General features: G+C 36.4%; 1 protein-coding gene across 1 annotated transcript; it reads right to left on the bottom strand.

Annotated features, from left to right (window-relative positions):
* Positions 1 to 1,037: 1,037 nt before the first annotated feature.
* On the bottom strand, positions 1,038 to 2,895 carry LOC105650745 (ethylene-responsive transcription factor ERF060). Its single transcript, XM_012237693.4, has one exon. The coding sequence runs from the start codon at positions 2,397 to 2,399 to the stop codon at positions 1,323 to 1,325; it is 1,077 nt and encodes a 358-aa protein (XP_012093083.1). The 5' UTR covers positions 2,400 to 2,895; the 3' UTR covers positions 1,038 to 1,322.
* Between the last annotated feature and the right edge of the window lie 409 nt (positions 2,896 to 3,304).

Genomic DNA, 3,304 nt, shown 5'->3' with positions numbered 1-3,304 from the left:
ATATATGAATCGGTTCTGATGAACCAATTCATAATTTATAATTTACCTAGGGTTTGATCTGGATGGACCAGCTATGGTTTCTGCCGGTTCTAACACGATTCTTTATTTTTAAGTCTTTTTTTTTTTATTCAAAACCAGCCAATTTTGATTCGTTTTAGGAAACTAATTCTGGCCCGTTTACCCATTTTTGGCTGGTTTTGTTTCAAAATTTGTGATCGGGTTCCAAAACCGGCCACTTCAAACTGATTTCGGTTTGGTTATTTGTGAATTCCTTCCAGTTTGGTTTTCCATTGAAAACCTGCCGCCTGAACCCTAAAGTCAAGGCATTAATGTGCGTGCAATAACGCACCTGTAACAGGGTCAATTGGATTGACGTTTGACAGGACAATATATACATTTTGATTGGCAATTTGGAGGACTAAATTGAAAAGTTCATAACTTGGCTATCAACTTTGCAACATTTCTGTGGAGGAGGTGACCCTGTTTGTTTTGTTTCACATTTAATTGCTGCCATAGCTTAAAAATTCAAAATAAATTATTGAAAAACATTAATTGAATTCAATTGGTCACCCATCTTGAATTTGACTTCATTCTGGAAACATTTGGTATTGGTTGCCCCATAAATTAATTAATGCAGTGTTTTGAATTACAACGTTGGTTTTAAGTCCTTGTCAAGAATCTGTTTAAATTATTATGGTAAATTGAGAATTTTCTAACGTTACATGTTTAATTTTGAATTAGAAGCCTCCTATGGTCAAGCACCTTGCAGAAATTTGCAAATCTTGTCTAACCACGAATCGTTTATGAGCAGTTGAAAACAAGCATTTAATACTTAAACTTTGAATCTTTTATTTAAATAATAAATCTAATGGTCCGAATCAGATTCAAATTTAACGGTTGATAATTTAAAATCATATCTAAAACATTGAAAATTGAATTTTATATTTCTAGCAATTGGTTCCCTACCCATTATTCGCTGAACCATTAATACATGAAATAGAATAAAAGCAAACACTACCACATTTTACACACAAAAAGAAAAACAAAAAGACGGAAGTACATTGACATATTCAAAGAGAAGATGATTAATTACACTGACCTGAACTTACAAACACTCCCACGGTCAAGCAAGGAAAAAAAGTACCAGCAAGACCAAAGTGGAGAGACTAACTACTCCATACTCATATAACCTAGAACTGACCCCCCTAATTGCAGCTCTGCAAATGCCAAAAACTTCATTGCAGAAGCTACCTAAGACACCAAAATAAACCTGAAACAAAAATTGACAAAAAAAAAAAAAAGAGTACAATAATAATTGAAATTTAAAGAGCTGCCCAATCAATCTCCACCGAGGGGTATTTCTCCAAACCGAAATTCTCAGTCTCATCCCATTGTGAAGAATCAGAGAAATCCAAGAAAGAAATCTCAGACTGAGGTGAAGAAGAACCAGCCAATGATTCATCAGATGAAGCTGCTGCTGATGAAATCTCCACCCTATAGTCCTCAGCTCCAAGATTCTCAATTTCCCTTTTCAGTTCACCTTTCAAAGAGTAATCCTCTTCCTTTATGGCCTTCATTGGAGCTGAAAGATTGGTCTTCGAATCAGAAACAGAACTTGACTCTCCTGTTTTCCCCTGTTTTTGTGAGGTAGCCAAGCTCTGACAAATTGCTTGCAGCTTAGCATCAACAGAGGCATGGAGGGGCTTATAATCGCCAAAATCCCCTTGGTGGCGAAGATGAGGAAAATTAAGCCTGGCAAATTCTCCTCTCAGCTTATAAGCAGCCTTGTCATAAGCCAAGGCAGCTTCTTCGGCTGTGTCAAAAGTGCCAAGCCAGAGTCTTGTTCTGTTTTTAGGGAGTCTAATTTCAGCAACCCACTTGCCCCAATGTCTTTGCCTTACTCCTCTGTAAAGTTTTGTTGGTTTTGAAGGAGAGGCAGATTGTTTCATGGAAACAGGCTTCGGAGCCAAGTAGCTGAGTCTTTGGTTATGAAGTAAGTGTGAATTTGAAGAAAGATTAGGAATTTGCTGTTGTTGTTGTTGGAAGTGAATTTGGGCTTGGATTTGGAGAATCTGAGATGGGGTAAGATGATTAAGCCCTATTGAACCTGTTTGCTCAAAACCCATTTGGTTATAACCAGAAAACCCTTGAGAAAACACGTGGGTACTAGATGGGGAGCAAGCTTCAGGCTGAAAATTGGGCTGTGAAGAACAAATCGGAGAGTGATAAGAACAAGATGGGAAAGGAGGAGGAGAAAGAGAAAAAGAAGAAGAAGGAGAAGTTGGTGAAGCACTTTTCATAAAAGGTTCAAGCGCTTTCATTAATTCTTCTCTACAGGGATCCATAACAGAGAAAACTGGTGCTGTTTTGCTATTATAGATATCTATAGCTGCTGCCATATTTCTCAGTTCAAATCTTAAAAAAACAAAAACAAAGATCTTCAAAATAACCTGTTACTTAACAAAATTCAAGAACAGGCACTATAAACAAAAAAAAAAAAAAAAAAACGAAGAAAAACCAAAACCCAGATAAAAAAATATATGAGTTCTTTTGCACAAACCAACCTTGAGGGACCAAAAATCAACCCTTCAAGTTTGATGAAACTAAAAAAAAAAATATATAAAAGAAATTACCTAAAATAAACCTGGATCTCTATTCTGAATCACCTGGCTTTCAAGGTTTCAAGATTTCAATATGTTTAACCCACCAAGAAAACAAAGATTCGAAAGACAGACGATTGACAGAATGGGATACAGAGAAGCGGGGAATTACAGAGGGGGAAAGAAAACTTATTTTATCAAACACAATTGCAGAGAAAAGAGAGCGATTTTCTCTCTAAACACTCTTTTTTTCCTAACTTTGGAGATTTCGCTCTTTGTATTTCTATGCTTCTCCACTGCCACTTCTTATATAATCTCCAGCCGCTGGTTTCTCACTCTCAAAACATTTACCTTTATTTTTTAAATGTTTTTTTTTTAAATTATTTTCGTCAACTTCAAAAATACCTTTATTCGATGTAAGGTAACCAACGGAGAATTGCCACGTATGCACTTGCTGTACGTGGTGACCGACACGTGTCCGCTAATAAGCGGTGGCTTTACACATGTGGAAGAGTATTTGTTGATAATTTAGTTGACTATAAATGGCCTCTCAGCTATCAGCTTTTGGAATTTAATGCATTTTTTGTCTTTACTATCGTTGCGGCACGCCACTATTCTGCCACGTCAATTTTATTTAATTTGTTCGGGCAGTGATTCTATATTTTGCAATGCTGGTACAACAATATGGAACCTTTGATGGGTCA

Source organism: Jatropha curcas, chromosome 3 (assembly GCF_041381405.1).
Source record: "Jatropha curcas cultivar XTBG-Jc1 chromosome 3, XTBG_Jcur_1.0, whole genome shotgun sequence".
Classification (NCBI taxonomy): domain Eukaryota; kingdom Viridiplantae; phylum Streptophyta; class Magnoliopsida; order Malpighiales; family Euphorbiaceae; genus Jatropha; species Jatropha curcas.
The sequence above is the reverse complement of the archived record's forward strand: the minus strand, read 5'-3'. Positions and strand labels throughout refer to the sequence as shown.